Here is a 24,544-nt window from a genome sequence, read left to right on the forward strand (position 1 = left end):
AGCCACCCCCTCACTCAACACTCTGCCAGATACCTGCTCCTAGCACTCTTCCAAATTCCACCCCCCCCCCCACCTTCATTTCTGCAATCCACCAAAACAACCAACCCCCGGCCAGCCCTCACTCAACCCTCTGCCAGATGCCTGCTCTTACGACTCTTCCAAATACCCAACTTCCCCCCCCACCCCACCTTCACCATTCAGTCAAACGCCAAACCCCACCTCCCACTCTCAACACTCTGCAAGATACCTGCTCTACCCACTCTTCCAAATGCCACCCTCCTCCCCACCCTTCACTCACCAGTCTGCCAGGCTTTCCCCAAAGTGGTAAATAAATGCGTTCAATATGTAGAAATGTTTTATAAAAGGTTACGTGTAACCCATGAAAAAACCCACCACCCCAACCATCTCATATCTGAAATGGTTATCCTCATCCTGCTCGGCCCAACACTGAAATGCCACCTCCACCTTCCACAGGTAATGACTACAACTTCTGTATCAGGCAGGAAAGGCCACGACTCATGGTGGTGACTCTGTGGCCGAAGACCAAAGTCCATCAGACTGCCACCTAAAGTTCACTGGCAGTTTATGTGGAAAATCCTGATAAGATCTCTAGAATTACACTCTTCAAAAGAAAGTTCTTCGACAAGTTCCAGCACTGGCTATTAGTGGGTTATGTGTAACCCATGAAAAAAACCTCCACCCCAACCATCTCATCTCCCATCATCTGAAATGGCTATCCCCATCCTTCCTGGCCCAACACTGGAACCCCACCTCCACCATCCACAGGTAATGACTACGACTTCTGTATTTGGGCAGGAAAGGCCACGACTCATGGTGGTGACTCTGTGGCTGAAGACCGAAGTCCATCAGATTGGCACTTGAAGTTCACTGGCAGTTTATATGTGGAAAATCCTTATAAGATCTCTAGAATTACACTCTTCAAAAGAAAGTTCTACAACAAGTTCCAGCACGGGCACTCAGGACTTTCCCATGATTGGAAGAAACCTTAAAAAGTAAAAACTTTTATAAAGTTTCTCCAATCTAATTCATACTGAATGGGGTCTAGATGGGTCGTATCGTGAGTTACGAGCCAAAAAGGACAAGAAAAGTTCAAAGTTTCAGCATTTGCAGGGTTTATTGACCAACGATCTAGCTTCCTCTTGGCTTTCATGGCCTATGCTCAGTCCAAGTGTCCTAAATGGTACAGAGACTCAGGGGGCACAGGAATCGCTCTACAGCGACACATAAACAGCAGCGAGAGAAGATGCCGCGATGTCTGAGAGCCCTTAAAAAAAAAAACAAGTCCGTATATCTGGTTCCAATGGCAAGAACAAGTAAATACTGGGCATACACTCAGCAGTTTCCAGCAAATTTCAACCAAGTTAAGGGTTCAAGGCAACTGATCACCAGAACGTTTTTCGGCGACGAGGAAAAAAAGTGTTGGCAAGTTAACTTGATCTGTTTGATCATTTTAGCAACTGGAAGCCCAGATGAAAAATGCCGTGCATGCCTAGTGGCAGGAAATATGGGGAAGTGTTTCATCCTAACAAGTCTATGTACATGTAAACATCAGTAAACATCCATTAAATTCTCTTCTGGATTTATCTGTGCTAAACATTGAGCTGGTTTTAAAAACAGAAGAACTGAAGATCTGCAGGTCTTATTGAAGTTCATTTTGCTGGAATGCCAACTCACTTCAAAGGAATGTCACGCGAGCGTGGGCCGCTCTATATGGAGCCGCTCCGGAGTGTAACAAAGTCATACAAAAGCTTTGTTTATATGGAGGAAAAAGACGGCAGAGAAGTGACCAGACAAAGGTGCACAGGAGGCTCGTGGCTGGGAATGCATCAGGAAGCCCTTTCAAGTCAAACAATGAATAAAAGATTGTTCATAAGCACCATATGTTGGAGAAAAGCCTCTAGTACTGGAGGCACCGAGCCTTCTCCAGGCAGATGTACTACACATCTATTGAGCAGCAGGAAAAGACAATTCAATCCAAGCAACGTATTGCAGGAGAACCGCGATGTGCAAACACCAGCCTGTTAGGGAACCTTCCAAGGGCCACACAAGAGCAAGGCTCCAGTAAACTTGTTGCTTGTCTGGGAACCTTCTGGAAGACCCATAAGTTTGAGCCGCCAATATACTCTGGCCTGTCCGAGAACCTTCTGAAATCTCACAAGAGCAACGCACCAATAAACTCCAACCTGTCTGGGAGTCCTCTGAAAAGTCCCACAATAGAAGTTCACCAATAATCAATCTGAGGGTTCCTACAAGAGTGGCCCACCAATCAACTCTGGCCTGTACAAGATCCTTCTAAAAGTCCCATAAGACTGAGCCTCCAATAAACTCCAGCCTTTCTTTCTGAGGGTTACACAGGAGTAAGCCACCAATAAACAAAGGACTGTCCCGGAACTATTTGAGGGTTCCCACAAGAGTGGCTCACCAATTAACTTTAGCCTGCCCAAGAACCTTCTGAAAGTCCCCCAAGAATGAGCCACCAAAAAACTCTGACCTGTCCAGGAAACCTTATGAAGGTCCCCACAAGGGCGAGGCGCCTTTAATCTCCAACCTGTCTGGGAATCTTCCAAGGGTCCCCTCAAGACTGAGCCTCCAATAAACTCCAGCCTGTCCAGAAACTTTCTGTAGGTCCCACAAGAGTGAGCTTCCAATAACTCCAGCCTGTCTAAAAAAAACCTACTGAAAGAACCCCAAAAATGAACCACCAATAAATCTGGTCTGTCCAGGAGCCTTCTGAAGGTCCCCACAAGGGTGAGATGTCTATAATCTCCAGCCTGTCCAGGAATCTCCCAAAAAGTCAGACAAGAGTGAGCCACCATAAAACTAAGGACTATCCTGGAACTATCTGAGGGTTCCCACAGACAGCATCTCACCAATTAATTCTGGCCTCTCCAGGAACCTTCTGAAAGTCCTAGAAGAGTGAGCCCCCAATAAACTCCAGCCTGTCCAGGAACTTTCTGAGGTTCCCATAAGAATGAGTTGCCAATAATTCTAGCCTGTCAGAAAACCTTCTGAAAGTCCCCCAAGAATGAGCTACCAAAAAACTCAGACCTGTCCAGGAACCTTATGAAAGTCCCCACGAGACACCTACAATCTCCAGACTGTCTGGGAATCTTCCAAGGATCCCCACGAGGCTGAGCCTCTAATAAACTCCAGCCTGTCCAGGAACTTTCTGAGGGTCCAAGAAAAGTGTGCCACCAATAACTCCAGCCTGTCTTGGAACCTTCCGAAAGTCCCTCAAGAGCAAGCCACCAATGAACACAGACCTGTTAAGGAACCTTCTAAGGGTCGCAAAAGAGCGAGCCGCCAATAAACTAAGCAAAAAGAAACTACTCTGTCCGTTATTTAAAGATCGACCAACCGAACTCTGCACACACACAAAGAGACGAATTACAAAGCTGCATCATCTCTACATATAGAATCTGTTAAAGCCTCTGAGAAGAGCACCAGGCTTTTGTTGTTCTATGAATATCCCTGCTAAGAGGACAATATATGGAATTGGTAAATAAAAGGTAAAAAAATACAATAAATAATGACGTGACTAAACAAATCTCACACTACGTCCTTCACAAGCATCTCCAGAGTGCAAACACAGAAGTAAACCCAGTGCAGTACATCGCATAGGATCCCAATATGGAAGATACAAAGTCACCGGCACTCCACATAAATGTCTATCACAGATTAATTGTGAAGTCAACCAACATTTCGGGGCCTCGAGGGGTCACTTCCACATGTTGTCTTGAGGATGTGACCCTGTTGGCCTTCTTTTGGTCTTCATAATAAATACCGGTGGCTTTGTATCTTCTTCTCTGGTTCTGCCATGGCACCACCCGCTGGAGAGCGCCCAATAACCGAAGGATCAAGCACCGTCAGGAGTGCTGCTTCATTTTTGGACCTGATCCTGATATCGGACATGCTTCCACCGGTACGTGACCAAAGAATGGGCAAAACGCAGAGCATTCTGGAATACCGCTCACCGCCTGTGTCCACTAACACTTCCGAGGTAGTTAGAGGCTGCAACTTAAAATGGCTGTGAACTGGAGGAAAACTGGATTGGCAGATTCTGTACGAGTATGATGAATGCTGGAGGGGGGGGGGGTATAACAAAGGCACAAATACTATGAATGCTAAAAGGATAGGAAAGACATCTATGGAATCCCAGCTGCCACAACACGACATGGAACAAGGCAGCGGGAAAAGTAACATTTGGCATCCGAGGTTCCACGTCACGGAGATCCCCAAGATTTAGAAAGTGTAAACACATTGACAGCTGCCATCAGGGTTGGTATCTTGTGCAAAAAAATATCGTTCTCTGTACTCGAAGCGTCACAAAACCGTATAAAATCTCTATAAAAAGGTGCTTAACTCTATATTACACACACAAAAGCTATCACCATAAAAAAGGTGTCAAGATCACTGGTATGGAAAGCGGCACCTTATACCATAGTGTTGTGGCTGTGGGGTCCGGAGAGACCCCTATAAATAAGGCTGCCCTTAAAAATGCGACTGGATAATACTTTGAGCGATTGCATCGAAAAAAAAAAAAAAATGAAAAGGAAAAAAAGCACCACCGTAAAGAGCAGAGATGTCCTAAGACGATCCACCGAGGATTTTGTTCTGGTGAAATCCCTGCGGCTGATAGACCCTTTAAATTATTAAGAAAATAAAAAGCATGGCGGCTCTTGGCGTCACCCGTTCCATCCCATCAGGTGGCTGACTCTGGCTTTCTCCGTCATCTTCCGCACACGCCCCGACCTGGACGTACCGAGGTTCAAAGGATCGTCGAACTGCAGCAGAACCTCGTGATCGATGTCGGAGTCGTCGTCGTTGTACAGCACAGTCCTTCGGCCTTGGTTTCTGGTGTTTATACGCCGCTTTTTTCTTTCTCGCTCCACGAAATCGCTTTCTCCACCATCGTCTGCCTCGTCCTCGTCACCGGCGTCCTCGTCGGACATCTTTACCGCTGGGCTCTGCGGGGTTTTGCTCATGCCTCTTCCCCGGCCTCTACCTCGTCCTTTCTTGGCTTCTACCCCTCTTAAACTGTAACCCTTGGCCCGGCCCCTCCCTCGCCCCCTACCGCGTCCCCGTCCTTTTCTTTTAGGATTCTTGTCGCCGGTGGTCTCGGGAAGTTTGCGCTTAAGTTTCGTCCGTGCCACCTTGGTGTAATCGTGATCACCGTCTACGTAGTCCTGGTCAGATTTCATGGAGGAATCGGAGTCCGAACTACATTCAGACTCGCTCTTTGAACTTGAGCTGGACTCCGAGTCTCTTACAGAAGGGCAGCGGGAGGGTTTGCTTGCATCTTTCTCTTTCTCAGCTTTATTATCATCATTCTGCATCTTCTCTTGTGGTTCTGCCAAGCTTTCATCATCTGAGGAACTCAGGACTCTTCTTCTGGCTTTTGGTGTGTCTCCTCCATTCCCGTTCACAAGAGGACCATTGGTGTGTTCCACTGGGAGACAAAGAAATTCTCTTGTTAAATGCAGAGGACAAAACAAAGTGTAATGCAACTACAACACGGATGGGGAAGATGATCAATTCCTGCAATCAGAAATAGTTCACCTGCCCAAGGATCTGTAGAGGAACACACACACTGAAAAACATAAGGGAGACTCTGCATCACTGTCTCATCCCATTTGGACTACTAGTGATCAACAAACCCAACTGAATAGCTCCCATCCTCAGGGTCCAACTAAGAACCTCTCCACAGGCCCAAATAAATACGTCCCCCTCCTCACAGGCCCAGTTTAGTATCTTCCCTCTCCATATGCTCAACCAAACTACTCCCCTTTCCGTAGGCCCAACCAAGCACCTCCCCTTTCTGTAGGCCCAACTGGGTACCTCTCCACCTCAAAAGGTCAACCTAAGAACCTCCCTACAGGCCCAACTAAATACGTCCCCCTCCTCACAGACCCAACTAAATACCTCACCCTCTTCACAGGCCCAGTTTAGTATCTTCCCTCTCCGTATGCCCAACCAAGCTACTCCCCTTTCCGTAGGCCCAACCAAGCACCTCCCCTTTCTGTAGGCCCAACTGCGTACCGCTCCACCTCAAAAGGTCAAACTAAGAACCTCCCCTCCCCACAGGCCCAACTAAATACCTCCCCCTCTTCACAGGCCCAGTTTAGTATCTTCCCTCTCCGTAGGCACAACCAAGCACCTCCCCTTTCCGTAGGCCCAAACAAGTACCTCCCCTTTCTGTAGGCCCAACTACGTGCCTCTCCACCTCAACAAGTCAAACTAAGAACCTCCCCTCAACATGGACGCAACTAAGTACCTCTCTTCTTCGCAGGCCCAGAAAAGTACACCACTGCCTTCTCGAAGGACAAGCTAAGGATCTCCCTTTCCCATGGATTCAACTAAGTTGCTCTCCTCCTCAAAAGTCTAAGAACCTCCTCCTGTCCCCACAGGCCCAACAAAGTACTTTTATTTCTCAAAAGGAGAAACTATGACCAGCCCTCATCAAAGGTCAAACCAAGAACCCCAACATAAATACAACCAAGTACCTCCCCTAATTGCAGGCCCAAATAGGTAACCCCTGCCAAAACCAATTTCCAGTAAGAAGCTCCCCTCCTCAAAAGTCGAACTGAGAAACTCCTGTCTCCATCTAAGTACCTCTCATTCTCACAGGCAAAAGTTAGTACCTCTCTTCTTCAAAGGTCCAAGTAGGTAAGTCACCTCCGCATAGGCTTTACTACATTCCTCCCCTTCTGAAAAGGTCCACCTAAGAACCTCCTGTCCCCATAGGCCCAGTTTAAGTATCTTTTCATCTCACAAGCCCAGGTAAGTACCTCTCCTTCTGAAATTTCCAACTAAGTACCACATCTCCTCAAAGGTCCAACTAGGTACCCCACCTCCTCAAAGATCCAACTAGGTACCTCACCTCCTCGAAGATCCAACTAGGTACCTCACTTCCTAAAACATCCAAATAGGCCCCTCACCTCCTCAAAGGTCCAACTAGGTACCTCACCTCCTCAAAGGTCCAACTAGGTACCCCACCTCCTCAAAGATCCAACTAGGTACCTCACCTCCTCGAAGATCCAACTAGGTACCTCACCTCCTAAAACGTCCATCTAGGTACCTCACCTCCTCAAAGGTCCAAATAAGCACCTCACCTCCTCAAAGGTCCAAATAAGTACCTCACCTCCTCAAAAGGTCCAACTAAGTACCTCACCTCCTCAAAAGGTCCAACTAAGTACCTCACCTCCTCAAAAGGTCCAACTAAGTACCTCACCTCCTCAAAGGTCCAACTAAGTACCTCACCTCCTCAAATGTCCAACTAAGTATCTCACAGGTCCAGCTAAGTGCTTCAACTCCTCAAAGGTCCATCTAAGTATTTTTCCTCCCCACAGGCCCAATTAAGTACCTCTCCTTCTCACAGGTCCAACTAAGTACACTTCCTCACTGAAGGCCTTCCCCTCCCCACATTCCCCCAAATGTATTTCCCTTCCTAGTAAACCCAACTAGGTCCCTCCCCTCCCAATAGGCCCAAAGTACCTTTTCTTCCCCTCCCTCCCCACCAGCCGCATTAAGTACCTCCCCTCTACAAAGTTTCAGTTATGAACCTTTTCTCTACAAAGACCCTACCAAGTACCTTCTCTGTCTACATCCCCAGCTAGGTACCCCACTTTTCCATCAGCCTAACTACCTCCCCTCCCCGTAAGCCCAACCAAGGTCTTCTCCTCACTACATACCCCACCATGGCCCTCCCCTCCTCACAGGCCCAACTAAGAACTTTTTCTTCCCTTCTCTCCTCACAGGTCCAACTAAGAACCCCCTTCCTGTAGACCCAACAATGTACCACCTCTTCCCTCACGATTGGCTAAGAGGTGGTTCCATTTATTACCCTTCGCAGGGGAGGTTCTGCTCTTCGTGCTGCTTGCTGGTTCTGGCTCGGAGTCATTTTTGTTCTGTTCTTTGGAAGATGACGGCTGCTTCTCCGTTTCCTCGCCAGCGGAGAGGTTGTCGGGTTCAGCGGGAGAATCGGACACTAAAGAGAGATGAGAATATAGGATGTCAATGGGAAGAGGCCAACAAGCTGCACAATGCTCACCCAGACATGCAGAGAACTTCACTGCAGCATCAATCTGATGCCTTTCACTGTAAAACCCCCAACAACAAATGATTTGCTTGGTGTTTATTGGCTTCTCCTTTGGTAACAACCCCCTTGATTTCAGAACTTGGTATCTTGAATGCTGGTTTGGCGCTCACATCAGACTGTACATAAGAGGAGGTAACATGGAGTCAGTAATGGCCGCACCCTGGACTTACTTTCAGACGAGGAGGAGGAGGAGGAAGAGGAGCTCCTGGAGAGAGGAAGGGCGGAGTTCTGATTCACTTTCTGCGGCGTTCTTCTGGGCTTTGGCTTTGGACTAGAAAACAAGAAATCCATTACTTGTGGCAGAAAACAGAACAACCAACCTGTAGGCAAAGGTGGCAAACGAGGCGAGATGAAAGAGTCAGGGCAGGAAGTGACATCACAGGGCAGCAAGTGACATCACAGGGCAGCAAGTGACATCACAGGGCAGCAAGTGACATCACAGGGCAGCAAGTGACATCACAGGGCAGCAAGTGACATCACAGAGTGGTCACATGTCCAAACATTAGACAAAAATCACCGGCGCCAAAACCGGGAAATTTCGGCAGCACAGCGGCTAAATGGTCAGCACTTCCGCCTGGCAGTACTCGGGTCGTTGGTTCGAATCCCAACCACGGCACCACCTGCCTGGAGTCTGCATGTTCTCCCTGTGCCTGCGTGGGTTTCCTCCCACACTCCAAAGACATGCTGGGAGGTTAATTGGCTCCTGTCTAAATTGTCCCTAGTATGTGTATGTATGAATGTGAGTTAGGGACATTAGATTGTATGCTCCTCGGGGGCGGGGCCTGATGGGAATGTACAATATATATGTAAAGCGCAGAGTACATTGACGGCGCTATAGAAGTACCTGAAATAAATAATAATAAATTATATACTAAATAAATAAATAATAATAAATTATATACTAAATAAATAAATAATAATAAATTATATACTAAATAAATAAATAATAATAAATTATATACTAAATAAATAAATAATAATAAATTATATATGAAATAAATAAATAATAATAAATTATATACGAAATAAATAAATAATAATAAATTATATACTAAATAAATAAATAATAATAAATTATATACGAAATAAATAAATAATAATAAATTATATACGAAATAAATAAATAATAATAAATTATATACTAAATAAATAAATAATAATAAATTATATACTAAATAAATAAATAATAATAAATTATATACTAAATAAATAAATAATAATAAATTATATACTAAATAAATAAATAAATAAATGCTGCTGCTCATTAATGTAAACACCAAAAAATATATATAAAACCTCAAAACAGCGCAAATATTATAACAAAAATAAACATACACTGCAGTGAAAAATTAAATAAATGATAATTAATAAAATATAAAAAAAAATTAAAATTAACAAGTCCCACTCCAAATCAATAAAGTGAAAAATAAAAAAATATAAATCAAAGTATTTTTCAAAAAAAAAAACCAAAAAAACTTTTGACCCAAAATAGCGCTCAAATACCACACCGCACTCACCAGATATTGGTGAAAAAAACACCTTTTAGGGTTTTTTGGGGATCCTAGACCCAGTCAATACGCCTCCAATCACCAGATATTTTGGATCTCCCCTCCTCCAGACAGGAATATGGCCCGCCTCCAGGGTCAGCAGACACCACTCTCCAAGAAAACGTTTTGGCTATATTCCTGTCTGGAGGAGGGGAGATCCAAAATATCTGGTGATTGGAGGCGTATTGACTGGGTCTAGGATCCCCAAAAAACCCTAAAAGGTGTTTTTTTCACCAATATCTGGTGAGTGCGGTGTGGTATTTGAGCGCTATTTTGGGTCAAAAATTTTTTTTTGGAAAAGGACTTTGATTAATATTTTTTTCTTTTTATTATTCACTTTATTGATTTGGGGTGGGACTTATTCATTTTCACTTTTTATATTTTATTAATGATCATTTATTACATTTTTCGCTGCAATATATGTTTATTTTTGTTATAATATTTGCGCTGTTTTGATGTTTTATATATATTTTTTACATGTCCAGACATGACTGGACAACCCTCGCCGGTCTGCAGGCGGCTTCTAAAGGAGTAGAAGGCGTGTCACTGCCAAACGCTCCCAGCGTCAACCTATTAAAGCTGAATTTCGGCTCCCGCCAACTCCCCCCCCCAAAAAAAAAAAATTCAAAGTCAGCCGCTACAAATACTGTGGCTGCTGACCTAGTAAGGTAGGTACTTGCAACCAGCGGTGTCCCCGATTCATCAATCGTCTGTCAGGTGCTGGTGCCGCCATCTTGACTAAGGGAAACCTTGCCTTGCAGCTTCACCGCTGGTTTCCCACTGCGCTTTGTGAATGGGCTGCAGTCCGCTGGGACCTTGGAAGTGTCCCAGAGGGCTCCGGGGGTGGGAGACAAAACCTCCGGCTCAGTTTCCCATAGTGAAATCAGCTGGAAGTGGGAGCGGGTAGCTGTCAAAAACAGGAACCTGCTCACCCCCCCCGCCAAAAGGTGCCAAAGGAGGGGGGAAGGAGGCAGAAAAGTGGAGCTTCTACTTTTGGGTGTAACTCCACTTTCAGGAACAGCTGAAACCCCCAATAATAGGTTGGGAAGTATCAGACACCCTCACAGACATAAGCAGGCCATACACGGGTCGAATTCCAAACGATTTTTCGTTCTAAAACGCTGTTCATTCTGTAATGTGATGGCGCCACCAATGATTTTGAACATCGGTCGTTTTTCAAGAATTTTCCAACATGCCCGATAAACGAAATGGGGAGGAACCATGAAAATCGGCCGGTGCCATCGCCCTGCTAACAGAGCGAAAATTGGTCGATTATTCTTAGGTCCGATTTTCGTACGAAAAATCGTTCTGGAAATCGACTCATGTATGGCCGGCCCTAAGATGGCGATCCGATCTATAAACTGTATATAAGTGCAGCTCAATAATGTACATAAACCTGCGCGGCCAATAAAAATCATTCATATGTACTACAGATACGCTCTTATATACCCAACGTGTATACTTATTGTAACGGGGCCGGGCCCCCGACTGCACTCGGGTATTACCGACTCCCCACTTCCCTGTCCCAACACAGATCCCCGGGCCCCCGACTGCACTCGGGTATTACCGACTCCCCACTTCCCTGTCCCAACACAGATCCCCGGGCCCCCGACTGCACTCGGGTATTACCGACTCCCACTTCCCTGTCCCAACACAGATCCCCGGGCCCCCGACTGCACTGGGGTATTTCCGACTCCCGCTTCCCTGTCCCCACACAGATCCCCGGCCCCCGACTGCACTCGGGTATTACCGACTCCCGCTTCCCTGTCTGACCACAGATCCCCGGGCCCCGACTGCACTCGAGTATTTCCGACTCCCGCTTCCCTGTCCCAACACAGATCCCCGGGCCCCCGACTGCACTCGAGTATTTCCGACTCCCGCTTCCCTGTCCCAACACAGATCCCCGGGCCCCAACTGCACTGGGGTATTACCGACTCCCGCTTCCCTGTCCCAACACAGATCCCCGGGCCCCAGACTGCACTGGGGTATTACCGACTCCCACTTCCCTGTCCCCACACAGATCCCCGGGCCCCGACTGCACTCGGGTATTACCGACTCCCACTTCCCTGTCCCAACACTGATCCCCGGCCCCCGACTGCACTCGGGTATTACCGACTCCCACTTCCCTGTCCCAACACAGATCCCCGGGCCCCGACTGCACTGGGGTATTACCGACTCCCGCTTCCCTGTCCCCACACAGATCCCCGGGCCCCGACTGCACTGGGGTATTTCCGACTCCCAATTCCCTGTCCCAACACTGATCCCCGGGCCCCCGACTGCACTCGGGTATTTCCGACTCCCGCTTCCCTGTCCCAACACAGATCCCCGGGCCCCCGACTGCACTCGGGTATTACCGACTCCCACTTCCCTGTCCCAACACAGATCCCCGGGCCCCCAACTGCACTCGGGTATTACCGACTCCCAATTCCCTGTCCCAACACAGATCCCCGGCCCCCGACTGCACTCGGGTATTACCGACTCCCAATTCCCTGTCCCAACACAGATCCCCGGGCCCCCGACTGCACTCGGGTATTACCGACTCCCACTTCCCTGTCCCCACACAGATCCCCGGGCCCCCGACTGCACTCGGGTATTACCGACTCCCGCTTCCCTGTCCCCACACAGATCCCCGGGCCCCCGACTGCACTGGGGTATTACCGACTCCCACTTCCCTGTCCCAACACAGATCCCCGGGCCCCCGACTGCACTGGGGTATTACCGACTCCCACTTCCCTGTCCCAACACAGATCCCCGGGCCCCAGACTGCACTGGGGTATTTATGACTCCCACTTCCCTGTCCCCACACAGATCCCCGGGCCCCGACTGCACTCAGGTATTTCTGACTCCCGCTTCCCTGTCCCAACACAGATCCCCGGGCCCCGACTGCACTCGGGTATTTCCGACTCCCGCTTCCCTGTCCCAACACAGATCCCCGGGCCCCCGACTGCACTCGAGTATTTCCGTTATACTCCCGCTTCCCTGTCCCAACACAGATCCCCGGGCCCCCGACTGCACTCGGGTATTACCGACTCCCACTTCCCTGTCCCAACACAGATCCCCGGGCCCCAGACTGCACTCGGGTATTTCCGACTCCCACTTCCCTGTCCCCACACAGATCCCCGGGCCCCCGACTGCACTGGGGTATTTCCGACTCCCGCTTCCCTGTCCCAACACAGATCCCCGGGCCCCGACTGCACTGGGGTATTTCCGACTCCCGCTTCCCTGTCCCAACACAGATCCCCGGGCCCCCGACTGCACTCGGGTATTACCGACTCCCACTTCCCTGTCCCCACACAGATCCCCGGGCCCCCGACTGCACTCAGGTATTTCCGACTCCCACTTCCCTGTCCCAACACAGATCCCCGGGCCCCCGACTGCACTCAGGTATTTCCGACTCCCACTTCCCTGTCCCCACACAGATCCCCGGGCCCCAGACTGCACTCGGGTATTTCCGACTCCCACTTCCCTGTCCCAACACAGATCCCCGGGCCCCAGACTGCACTCGAGTATTTCCGTTATACTCCCACTTCCCTGTCCCAACACAGATCCCCGGGCCCCAGACTGCACTCGGGTATTACCGACTCCCACTTCCCTGTCCCAACACAGATCCCCGGGCCCCGACTGCACTGGGGTATTTCTGACTCCCGCTTCCCTGTCCCAACACAGATCCCCGGGCCCCACCGCTGACCATACAGGAAATGGACAGCACCAGACTTGTATTAAAACAGGAAGTAGACTACTTTATATTAACACAGAAACAAGATATATACACAGGGCGGGGCAATACCCCCAGTAACAGGAAACACATCAGCAGGCCGTCCCATCAGGGGGAAGGGCTGCCGGAAACACCCCCCACCAAACCAATACACAAAAACATACATCCCATAATAGTTTGCTGCCAAGCAAGACACAATAGAACAATGGGACAACCACCTGGCATTAAACAAAGAACACCCCCCACCTATACATGTCTACACAATATCAGGACAGATCACCCTGCACCCCTAACAGGCACAGGGTGACTTACACATAGGAGGGATATGGGGAGCTGAGACAGGGGTCTCCCCACCTCTCCAAAGGGGGCTGTGTTCCATGGGCCCCCCACCCAAAGGTAGCTGTGTTCCATGGGCCCCCCACCCAAAGTGACTCCCATCAAACTTATAATTTACAAAACGTACATAAAAATTCATCCAGACCCAAAATATGATCATAAATATATAATATACCGAAAAATCCAAAACAAAGTGCTAGAGTGCAAACAGTCCTGTGTCTGCGTGTTTATTTAATCGATTAGCATCGTCATGGAAACAGTCGGCAACCTTTCTTCCCCACATGAGGGGTGTGACGAAACACATCGGGGGTGGAGCTATGCAACGTCATTGCGCTGTACCCGGAAACCGGAAGTAACAGGTTTGCTAATGTGGATGTGATGCTGAGGGGGCAATGAAATATACAGAGCATCCAGAAAGTATTCCCGGTATATACAGAGCATCCAGAAAGTATTCCCGGTATATACAGAGCATCCAGAAAGTATTCCCGGTATATACAGAGCATCCAGAAAGTATTCCCGGTATATACAGAGCATCCAGAAAGTATTCCCGGTATATACAGAGCATCCAGAAAGTATTCCCGGTATACACAGAACATCCAGAAAGTATTCCCGGTATATACAGAGCATCCAGAAAGTATTCCCGGTATATACACAGCGTCCAGAAAGTATTCCCGGTATATACAGAGCATCCAGAAAGTATTCCCGGTATATACAGAGCATCCAGAAAGTATTCCCGGTATATACAGAGCATCCAGAAAGTATTCCCGGTATATACAGAGCATCCAGAAAGTATTCCCGGTATATACAGAGCATCCAGAAAGTATTCCCGGTATATACAGAGCGTTCAGAAAGTATTCCCGGTATATACAGAGCGTCCAGAAAGTATTCCCGGTATATACACAGAGCATCCAGAAAGTATTCCCGGTATATACACAGAGCATCCAGAAAGTATTCCCGGTATATACAGAGCATCCAGAAAGTATTCCCGGTATATACAGAGCATCCAGAAAGTATTCCCGGTATATACAGAGCGTCCAGAAAGTATTCCCGGTATATACAGAGGATCCAGAAAGTATTCCCGGTATATACAGAGCATCCAGGAAGTATTCCCGGTATACACAGAGCATCCGGAAAGTATTCCCGTTATATACAGAGCATCCAGAAAGTATTCCCGGTATATACAGAGCATCCAGAAAGTATTCCCGGTATATACAGAGCGTCCAGAAAGTATTCCCGGTATATACAGAGCATCCAGAAAGTATTCCCGGTATATACAGAGCATCCAGAAAGTATTCTCGGTATATACAGAGCATCCAGAAAGTATTCCCGGTACATACAGAGCATCCAGAAAGTATTCCCGGTACATACAGAGCATCCAGAAAGTATTCCCGGTATATACAGAGCGTCCAGAAAGTATTCCCGGTATATACAGAGCATCCAGAAAGTATTCCCGGTATATACAGAGCGTCCAGAAAGTATTCCCGGTATATACAACGCATCCAGAAAGTATTCTTGGTATATACAGAGCGTTCAGAAAGTATTCCCGGTATATACAGAGCATCCAGAAAGTATTCCCGGTATATACAGAGCATCCAGAAAGTATTCCCGGGATATACAGAGCATCCAGAAAGTATTCCCGGTATATACAGAGCATCCAGAAAGTATTCCCGGTATATACAGAGCATCCAGAAAGTATTCCCGGGATATACAGAGCATCCAGAAAGTATTACCGGTATATGCAGAGCATCCAGAAAGTATTCCCGGTATATACAGAGCGTCCAGAAAGTATTCCCGGTATATACAGAGGATCCAGAAAGTATTCCCGGTATATACAGAGCATCCAGGAAGTATTCCCGGTATACACAGAGCATCCGGAAAGTATTCCCGTTATATACAGAGCATCCAGAAAGTATTCCCGGTATATACACAGAGCGTCCAGAAAGTATTCCCGGTATATACAGAGCATCCAGAAAGTATTCCCGGTATATACAGAGCATCCAGAAAGTATTCCCGGTACATACAGAGCATCCAGAAAGTATTCCCGGTACATACAGAGCATCCAGAAAGTATTCCCGGTATATACAGAGCATCCAGAAAGTATTCCCGGTATATACAGAGCATCCAGAAAGTATTCCCGGTATATACAGAGCATCCAGAAAGTATTCCCGGTATATACAGAGCATCCAGAAAGTATTCCCGGTATATACAGAGCATCCAGAAAGTATTCCCGGTATATACAGAGCATCCAGAAAGTATTCCCGGTATATACAGAGCATCCAGAAAGTATTCCCGGTATATACAGAGCATCCAGAAAGTATTCCCGGTATATACAGAGCGTCCAGAAAGTATTCCCGGTATATACAACGCATCCAGAAAGTATTCTCGGTATATACAGAGCGTTCAGAAAGTATTCCCGGTATATACAGAGCATCCAGAAAGTATTCCCGGTATATACAGAGCGTCCAGAAAGTATTCCCGGTATATACAGAGGATCCAGAAAGTATTCCCGGTATATACAGAGCATCCAGGAAGTATTCCCGGTATACACAGAGCATCCGGAAAGTATTCCCGTTATATACAGAGCATCCAGAAAGTATTCCCGGTATATACAGAGCATCCAGAAAGTATTCCCGGTATATACAGAGCGTCCAGAAAGTATTCCCGGTATATACAGAGCATCCAGAAAGTATTCCCGGTATATACAGAGCATCCAGAAAGTATTCTCGGTATATACAGAGCATCCAGAAAGTATTCCCGGTACATACAGAGCATCCAGAAAGTATTCCCGGTACATACAGAGCATCCAGAAAGTATTCCCGGTATATACAGAGCGTCCAGAAAGTATTCCCGGTATATACAGAGCATCCAGAAAGTATTCCCGGTATATACAGAGCGTCCAGAAAGTATTCCCGGTATATACAACGCATCCAGAAAGTATTCTTGGTATATACAGAGCGTTCAGAAAGTATTCCCGGTATATACAGAGCATCCAGAAAGTATTCCCGGTATATACAGAGCATCCAGAAAGTATTCCCGGGATATACAGAGCATCCAGAAAGTATTCCCGGTATATACAGAGCATCCAGAAAGTATTCCCGGTATATACAGAGCATCCAGAAAGTATTCCCGGGATATACAGAGCATCCAGAAAGTATTACCGGTATATGCAGAGCATCCAGAAAGTATTCCCGGTATATACAGAGCGTCCAGAAAGTATTCCCGGTATATACAGAGGATCCAGAAAGTATTCCCGGTATATACAGAGCATCCAGGAAGTATTCCCGGTATACACAGAGCATCCGGAAAGTATTCCCGTTATATACAGAGCATCCAGAAAGTATTCCCGGTATATACACAGAGCGTCCAGAAAGTATTCCCGGTATATACAGAGCATCCAGAAAGTATTCCCGGTATATACAGAGCATCCAGAAAGTATTCCCGGTACATACAGAGCATCCAGAAAGTATTCCCGGTACATACAGAGCATCCAGAAAGTATTCCCGGTATATACAGAGCATCCAGAAAGTATTCCCGGTATATACAGAGCATCCAGAAAGTATTCCCGGTATATACAGAGCATCCAGAAAGTATTCCCGGTATATACAGAGCATCCAGAAAGTATTCCCGGTATATACAGAGCATCCAGAAAGTATTCCCGGTATATACAGAGCATCCAGAAAGTATTCCCGGTATATACAGAGCATCCAGAAAGTATTCCCGGTATATACAGAGCATCCAGAAAGTATTCCCGGTATATACAGAGCGTCCAGAAAGTATTCCCGGTATATACAACGCATCCAGAAAGTATTCTCGGTATATACAGAGCGTTCAGAAAGTATTCCCGGTATATACAGAGCATCCAGAAAGTATTCCCGGTATATACAGAGCGTCCAGAAAGTATTCCCGGTATATACAGAGGATCCAGAAAGTATTCCCGGTATATACAGAGCATCCAGGAAGTATTCCCGGTATACACAGAGCATCCGGAAAGTATTCCCGTTATATACAGAGCATCCAGAAAGTATTCCCGGTATATACACAGAGCGTCCAGAAAGTATTCCCGGTATATACAGAGCATCCAGAAAGTATTCCCGGTACATACAGAGCATCCAGAAAGTATTCCCGGTATATACAGACCATCCAGAAAGTATTCCCGGTATATACAGAGCATCCAGAAAGTATTCCCGGTATATACAGAGCATCCAGAAAGTATTCCCGGTACATACAGAGCATCCAGAAAGTATTCCCGGTATATACAGAGCATCCAGAAAGTATTCCCGGTATATACAGAGCATCCAGAAAGTATTCCCGGTATATACAGAGCATCCAGAAAGTATTCCCGGTATATACAGCGCATCCAGAAAGTATTCCCGGTATATACAGAGCATCCAGAAAGTATTCCCGGTATATACAGAGCATCCAGAAAGTATTCCCGGTATATACAGAGCATCCAGAAAGTATTCCCGGTATATACAGAGCATCCAGAAAGTATTCCCGGTATATACAGCGCATCCAGAAAGTATTCCCGGTATATACAGAGCATCCAGAAAGTATTCCCGGTATATACAGAGCATCCAGAAAGTATTCCCGGTATATACAACGCATCCAGAAAGTATTCTCGGTATATACAGAGCGTTCAGAAAGTATTCCCGGTATATACAGAGCATCCAGAAAGTATTCCCGGTATATACAGAGGATCCAGAAAGTATTCCCGGTATATACAGAGCATCCAGGAAGTATTCCCGGTATATACAGAGCATCCGGAAAGTATTCCCGTTATATACAGAGCATCCAGAAAGTATTCCCGGTATATACAGAGCATCCAGAAAGTATTCCCGGTATATACAGAGCATCCAGAAAGTATTCCCGGGATATACAGAGCATCCGGAAAGTATTCCCGGTATATACAGAGCATCCAGAAAGTATTCCCGGTATATACACAGCGTCCAGAAAGTATTCCCGGTATATACAGAGCATCCAGAAAGTATTCCCGGTATATACAGAGCATCCAGAAAGTATTCCCGGTATATACAGAGCATCCAGAAAGTATTCCCGGTATACACAGAGCATCCAGAAAGTATTCCCGGTATACACAGAGCATCCAGAAAGTATTCCCGGTATATACAGAGCATCCAGAAAGTATTCCCGGTATATACAGAGCATCCAGAAAGTATTCCCGGTATATACAGAGCATCCAGAGAGTATTCCCGGTATATACAGAGCATCCAGAAAGTATTCCCGGTATATACAGAGCATCCAGAAAGTATTCCCGGTATATACAGAGCATCCAGAAAGTATTCCCGGTATATACAGAGCATCCAGAAAGTATTCCCGGTATATACAGCGCATCCAGAAAGTATTCCCGGTATATACAGAGCATCCAGAAAGTATTCCCGGTATATACAGAGCATCCAGAAAGTATTCCCGGTATATACAGAGCATCCAGAAAGTATTCCCGGTATATACAGAGCATCCAGAAAGTATTCCCGATATATACAGAGCATCCAGAAAGTATTCTCGGTATATACAGAGCGTTCAGAAAGTATTCCCGGTATATACAGAGCATCCAGAAAGTATTCCCGGTATATACAGAGCATCCAGAAAGTATTCCCGGTATATACAGAGCGTCCAGAAAGTATTCCCGGTATATACAGAGGATCCAGAAAGTATTCCCGGTATATACAGAGCATCCAGGAAGTATTCCCGGTATATACAGAGCATCCGGAAAGTATTCCCGTTATATACAGAGCATCCAGAAAGTATTCCCGGTATATACAGAGCATCCAGAAAGTATTCCCGGGATATACAGAGCATCCGGAAAGTATTCCCGGTATATACAGAGCATCCAGAAAGTATTCCCGGTATATACAGAGCATCCAGGAAGTATTCCCGGTATACACAGAGCATCCGGAAAGTATTCCCGTTATATACAGAGCATCCAGAAAGTATTCCCGGTATATACACAGAGCGTCCAGAAAGTATTCCCGGTATATACAGAGCATCCAGAAAGTATTCCCGGTATATACAGAGCATCCAGAAAGTATTCCCGGGATATACAGAGCATCCGGAAAGTATTCCCGGTATATACAGAGCGTCCAGAAAGTATTCCCGGTATATACAGAGCATCCAGAAAGTATTCCCGGTATATACAGAGCATCCAGAAACTATTCCCGGTATATACAGAGCATGTTCTTTAACATTTTTTGTGAGTGATATATACCAAGGAAGAGCTGGCTCTGGACTCTTCAGGGTGGAGAGCGGTTATATACATCTGGAGGGATCCGTGGAGACATAATTAAAAGGCAAGGCACTACCTGACCAATCTTACTTATTGGTTAGTTCTCGGAGGTGGTGCAGGTGGTGAAGGTGGTGAAGGTGGTGAAGGTGGTGCAGGTGGTGAAGGTGGTGCAGGTGGTGAAGGTGGTGCAGGTGGTGAAGGTGGTGCAGGTGGTGCAGGTGGTGCAGGTGGTGCAGGTGGTGAAGGTGGTGCAGGTGGTGAAGGTGGTGAAGGTGATGCAGGTGATGCAGGTGGTGAAGGTGGTGAAGGTGGTGAAGGTGGTGAAGGTGATGCAGGTAGTGAAGGTGGTGCAGGTGGTGCAGGTGGTGAAGGTGGTGAAGGTGGTGCAGGTGGTGAAGGTGGTGAAGGTGGTGCAGGTGGTGCAGGTGGTGAAGGTGGTGAAGGTGGTGAAGGTGGTGCAGGTGGTGAAGGTGGTGAAGGTGGTGCAGGTGGTGAAGGTGGTGCAGGTGGTGCAGGTGGTGCAGGTGGTGAAGGTGGTGCAATAGTAGAAGTTTGTGAGATGGATTTGTATTTGGTGGCAGCTCCGGGAATATTTGGTTTTAATGGTTAACCAATCTGCTTCCTGCTGGATCAGGTGACAGTCCCCTCAAATATACCTTTAAAACAGGGGTCTCCCAACTTATGAGGGCCACACTGTAGAATTTATAAACATTTGGGGGCCAATAAAAGAATCAGTTTTAGAAATGAATAAATAAAAACTAAAAAAAATTAACACACTCAAAGAAATAACTTCACGTCAGAACCCCCATCCCATCAGAAGCTACTCAGTTACATCAGAAGCCTCTCCATCCCATCACAAGCCTCTCCATCCCATAAGAAGCCTCTTCCTCCCCTCACAAGCCTCTCCATCCCATCACAAGCCTCTCCATTCCCATCACAAGCCTCTCCATTCCCATCACAAGCCTCTCCATCCCATCACAAGCCTCTCCATCCCATCACAAGCCTCTCCATCCCATCACAAGCCTCTCCATCCCATCACAAGCCTCTCCGTTCCCATCACAAGCCTCTCCATCCCATCACAAGCCTCTCCATCCCATCACAAGCCTCTCCGTTCCCATCACAAGCCTCTCCATCACATCAAAAGCCTCTCCGTGGCACCAGAAGCCTCTCCGTTCCCATCACAAGCCTCTCCATCCCAAGCTGCCTCTGTCCCATTACAAGCCTCTCCCTCCCATCAGAAGCCTCTCCATCCCATCAGAAGCCTCTCCCTCCCTTCAGAAGCCTCTCCCTCCCTTCAGAAGCCTCTCCATCCCATCAGAAGCCTCTCCATCCCATAAGAAGCCTCTCCCTCCCTTCAGAAGCCTCTCCCTCCCTTCAGAAGCCCCTCCATCACATCAAAAGCCTCTCTGTGGCACCAGAAGCCTCTCCATCCCATTACAAGCCTCTCTGTCCCATCAGAAGCTTCTGCATCACATTAGAAGCCTCTCCATCCCAAGCTGCCTCCATCAAATAAGAAGCCTCTCCATATTAGACTCCCCTCCCATAACATCAGAAGCCTCTCCCTCCCATCTAAACCCTTTTCGTCCCACTAGAAGACTCTCCGTCCCACCAGAAGACTCTCCGTCCCACCAGAAGCCTTTTCGTCCCACCAGAAGCCTGTCCGTCCCACCAGAAGCCTGTCTGTCCCACCAGAAGCCTCTCTGTCCCACCAGAAGCCTCTCCGTCCCACCAGAAGCCTTTTCGTCCCACCAGAAGCCTCTCCGTCACACCACAAGCCTTTTCGTCCCACCAGAAGCCTCTCCGTCCCACCAGAAGCCTCTTCGTCCCACCAGAAGCCTTTTCGTCCCACCAGAAGCCTCTCTGTCCCACCAGAAGCCTCTCCGTCCCACCAGAAGCCTTTTCGTCCCACCAGAAGCCTTTTCGTCCCACCAGAAGACTCTCTGTCCCACCAGAAGCCTTTTCGTCCCACCAGAACACTCTCCGTCCCACCAGAACACTCTCCGTCCCACCAGAACACTCTCCGTCCCACCAGAACACTCTCCGTCCCACCAGAAGACTCTCTGTCCCACCAGAAGCCTTTTCGTCACACCAGAACACTCTCCGTCCCACCAGAACACTCTCTGTCCCATCAGAAGACTCTCTGTCCCACCAGAAGACTTTCCGTCCCACCAGAACACTCTCCGTCCCACCAGAACACTCTCTGTCCCCATCAGAAGCCTCTCCGTCCCACCAGAACACTCTCCGTCCCACCAGAACACTCTCCGTCCCACCAGAACACTCTCCGTCCCACCAGAACACTCTCTGTCCCCATCAGAAGCCTCTCCGTCCCACCAGAACACTCTCCGTCCCACCAGAAGCCTCTGCATCCCATTAGAGGCCTGTCATTCACATCAAAAGCCTCTCCATGACATCAGAGCACCCATGACATCAGAAGTCTTCTACACTTCCAAGCCCCAGAACATCAGGGGCCCCATCAGAAGCGAAAACCAACCAATATGAATCCTCAGTCTGTGCATTGATATCGATACCGTGTCTGAGAATATGCCACGGATGCTTGCTGTGGGCCGGAAGTGGCCCCCTGGGCCGTAGTTTGGAGACCCCTGCGTTAAAACACCCACAAAGGTTTCTTGGCGTCTCACCTCAAACCTCGGCTGCTGGACCTGGAGCTGCTGCTGCTGCTGTGGATCCGCTTCCTGTAGCGCTGCCTCTTGCGCTGCTGTAACTGCATGGCCAGCTTGTAGTCGGAGATGATGTCCTTGATGTACGCCTCACACAGGGCAGATAATCGCAGAGTCATGCTGTAGATCTGACGACAAAACGTTAGGAGATTAGGAACAAACTGAGCGGACTTCATCAGAGGAGTGTCCCGCGGGAAGAGAACGCTATGGGGGGGGGGGGGAGAGAACGCTACGGAGGGGGAAGAGAACGCTACGGAGGGGGAAGAGAACGCTACGGAGGGGGAAGAGAACGCTACGGAGGGGGGAGAGAACGCTACGGAGGGGGGAGAGAACGCTATGGAGGAGGGAGAGAACGTTATGGAGGGGGGAGAGAACGCTATGGAGGGGGGAGAGAACGCTATGGAGGAGGGAGAGAACGCTACGGAGGGGGGAGAGAACGCTACGGAGGGGGGAGAGAACGCTATGGAGGGAGAAGAGAACGCTACGGAGGGGGGAGAGAACGCTACGGAGGGGGAGAGAACGCTACGGAGGGGGGAGAGAACGCTATGGAGGGGGAAGAGAACGCTACGGAGGGGGAAGAGAACGCTACGGAGGGGGGAGAGAACGCTACGGAGGGGGAGAGAACGCTACGGAGGGGGGAGAGAACGCTATGGAGGAGGGAGAGAACGTTATGGAGGGGGGAGAGAACGCTATGGAGGGGGGAGAGAACGTTATGGAGGGGGGAGAGAACGCTATGGAGGAGGGAGAGAACGCTACGGAGGGGGGAGAGAACGCTACGGAGGGGGGAGAGAACGCTATGGAGGGGAAAGAGAATGCTACGGAGGGGGAAGAGAACGCTATGGAGGGGGGAGAGAACGCTATGGAGGGGAGAGAGAACGCTACGGAGGGGGGAGAGAACGCTACGGAGGGGGGAGAGAACGCTATGGAGGGGGAAGAGAACGCTATGGAGGGGGGAGAGAACGCTACGGAGGGGGGAGAGAACGCTACGGAGGGGGGAGAGAACGCTACGGAGGGGGGAGAGAACGCTATGGAGGGGGAAGAGAACGCTATGGAGGGGGGAGAGAATGCTACGGAGGGGGAAGAGAATGCTACGGAGGGTGAAGAGAACGCTATGGAGGGGGAGAGAACGCTATGGAGGGGGGAGAGAACGCTATGGAGGGGGAAGAGATTGCTGTGGAGGGAAAGAGAACACTGTGGAGGGGGAAGAGAACGCTATGGAGGGGGAAGAGATTGCTGTGGAGGGAAAGAGAACACTGTGGAGGGGGAAGAGAACGCTAGAGAGGGGGAAGAGAACGCTATGCTATGGAGGGGGAAGAGAACACTGTGGAGGGGGAAGAGAACGCTATGCTATGGAGGGGGAAGAGAACACTGTGGAGGGGGAAGAGAACGCTACGGAGGGGGAAGAGAACGCTACGGAGGGGGAAGAGAACGCTACGGAGGGGGAAGAGAACGCTATGGAGGGGGAAGAGAACACTGTGGAAGGTAACAGGCCGGAGGCCTCCAACCATGGAAGGTAACAGTCTGGAGGCCTCCAACCATGGAAGGTAACAGTCTGGAGGCCTCCAACCATGGAAGGTAACAGGCTGGTGGCCTCCAACCATGGAAGGTAACAGGCTGGTGGCCTCCAACCATGGAAGGTAACAGGCTGGTGGCCTCCAACCATGGAAGGCAACAGGCTGGTGGCCTCCAACCATGGAAGGCAACAGGCTGGAGGCCTCCAGCAACAAACATCTCCCATACTTCCTGTGATGTTACTCTTCTTACCCTGGACTTCTTATTAGGAGTGTAAGCCTTGGAGTTACTGAAGATCAGCCGGACGTCTCGGGAGAACTCTAGGGGGTCGCTGTAGTTGCTGCCTTCTAATGTGGCCTTCACAGTGCTGAAGTCCATTGGGGTCTCTATGATGTCCTG

The 24,544-nt window shown here is 48.4% G+C and overlaps 1 protein-coding gene across 1 annotated transcript; it reads right to left on the reverse strand.

Moving 5' to 3' along the window:
- Positions 1-241: 241 nt before the first annotated feature.
- Positions 242-24,544, reverse strand: LOC149427366 (bromodomain and WD repeat-containing protein 3-like). Its single transcript, XM_089668088.1, has 5 exons — positions 24,398-24,544; positions 22,595-22,761; positions 8,290-8,390; positions 7,865-8,008; positions 242-5,470 (listed from the first exon to the last, which is right to left on the reverse strand). Exons 1-5 carry the CDS (start codon positions 24,521-24,523, stop codon positions 4,707-4,709), a joined length of 1,302 nt encoding a protein of 433 aa, XP_089524214.1. The 5' UTR covers positions 24,524-24,544; the 3' UTR covers positions 242-4,706.

The sequence above is a fragment of the Staurois parvus genome, unplaced genomic scaffold, assembly GCF_062004578.1.
Source record: "Staurois parvus isolate SC_StPar_1 unplaced genomic scaffold, SC_StPar_1.0 ptg003818l, whole genome shotgun sequence".
In the NCBI taxonomy this organism is placed as follows: Eukaryota; Metazoa; Chordata; class Amphibia; order Anura; family Ranidae; genus Staurois; species Staurois parvus.